This window comes from Trypanosoma rangeli (genome assembly GCF_003719475.1).
Source record: "Trypanosoma rangeli strain AM80 chromosome Unknown Tra_15.4_contig_00912, whole genome shotgun sequence".
NCBI lineage: Eukaryota > Euglenozoa > Kinetoplastea > Trypanosomatida > Trypanosomatidae > Trypanosoma > Trypanosoma rangeli.
The window spans coordinates 927-2,687 of NW_021706667.1; the positions used below are offsets into that span (position 1 = coordinate 927).

At 52.8% G+C, this 1,761-nt stretch overlaps 1 protein-coding gene across 1 annotated transcript, besides 1 other annotated feature; it reads right to left on the reverse strand.

Moving 5' to 3' along the window:
- Positions 1-118: 118 nt before the first annotated feature.
- Positions 119-157: a sequence feature (A-rich).
- A 186-nt stretch (positions 158-343) lies between these two features.
- Positions 344-1,657, reverse strand: TraAM80_10351 (putative amino acid transporter; the record flags this gene model as incomplete). The annotated part of the gene is made up of 1 exon (XM_029386978.1): positions 344-1,657. One exon carries the CDS (start codon positions 1,655-1,657, stop codon positions 344-346), a length of 1,314 nt encoding a protein of 437 aa, XP_029233166.1.
- Positions 1,658-1,761: the final 104 nt, after the last annotated feature.

Here is a 1,761-nt window from a genome sequence, read left to right on the forward strand (position 1 = left end):
GTTCACACAAATAAATTAAACTCCCGCAGCAGACCTTACAACCTTTTTTTTTTATTCTCTCTGCAGTGTCTGCTTGTGAAAAAAAACAGCCAAATTTATTTAGTGCAGGGCAGACACTAAAACAAAACACTACAACAAAGTCAAAACAAACAAACAAGGCCACGCATGCACGGTTGCCGCAATACATACAGGCGGTTAGATGTATAGCTACGTGCCGTGCAAAGGGAAGAGAAAAATAATAAAAGAAGGGATAGGAAAATAATGATAAAGAAAGTGATGTGCGGGCGTGTTACCACGTGCACATCGCCTGCCGGCGTGCAGCCGCTGCACTGGGGCACCGGCCTCACGAGAATCGCTTAATGGTGCTGTAGACGGTGCTACCGGTGCCGAACACAATTGCCACTACACCAGCGACAAGAATGAAGTATGTCAGGAAGTACTGCACTGCCCCAACGCTCTTGTATGACCAGTTCCCCGAGTACATTATGAACAACGCGGGAAAAATGAAGCCAATAAAGCCGCCGCAAAACGCCCCCACCAGGCCAAAGACAATGTCGACGTCGGGCAGAAAGAGGCCAAACAAGAGTGCCCCAACAGCAAATGTGACGCTAAAGATGCTATGTTTCCAGTACGGCATCGTGTCCACATCCCACTGCATGGTTTGGAAGAGAGCGGTGCGGCATGCCAGAATATTGAGTGAAAAGGCAGCGCAAAGCTTCACAATGATGCCAATGAAACACACTAAAAAGGCAGGGGCTGTGTAGGGGTTGAAGTGGGCCAATATAGACCCAGACACCTCTGGCCCAAACTCCGCATAGCCAAAGAACCCAATCAAAAAGTAAAGCAGACAGCAAATGCCGCAGCTAGCCGCCGCATCACGCGTCATGTTTGCGACAGAGCGGCATCGCATTTCGTAATAAATTATAAAGCAATTTACTTGGCACAGGTACGCAAACATGAAGAGAGCAAGCCCCGAGACGGCGCTGTTGCCTGGGCGGAACAGCACGAGATCCGAGCGCAGGTGGCCGTCCGCAGCAATTTTCTGCACTGAGTGCACCACAACACATCCAACAAAAAAAATAATAAACAGCACCCCGACAGCCGAGACGTAGCGGAGCGAGTTGACTTGCTTTGGGAGCACAAAGGGAAATATGAAGAGAATCCAGATGCAGCTCATTATCAGGCGCCGCACGCTGTCTGTCTTGAGGTACTCAGGCACACCCTTGTGGGCCAGGATGGGGCGAAGGACGTCGCCCACGGCCACCATGTATCCGGTGGCGCCACCAAAGCAGAGGAGCCACATCAGCAGCGCCACAGCGATGTCCGCGCCACGCCCAAGGAGGCCACGCGCCAAGGATTCAAAACTTCGGTATCCCGTACGCTCCGACGCCGCCACAAGCAGATGGATGGAGAACACCGTCAACGCCGTCACCGCCAGCAAATACACCATCGCCATGACCATTCCGGAGGTATTGAAGGCGGACGGAATAGAGATAATTCCGGCCCCAAGCGTGACGCTCGCGAGATTCAGCATACCAGACAGTGCTCCTCCCCTGGGCACAATGATGTTGACAAGTCGCAGCAGCCAGTGTTTTGGCGCCTGCTGGGGGCTTTCCTTTGGGTACATTTCCACATCAGGGCACAGTTCCGGAGGCATCGGCAACTGTGTTCCCAACGCAGCGTTCTTTCTGATGCAGCGTTTGATGCTGGCGGTATCAAGACTGCTGTGGGCTCGGGGCTCTGCCGCACTGCGGTCTCAGT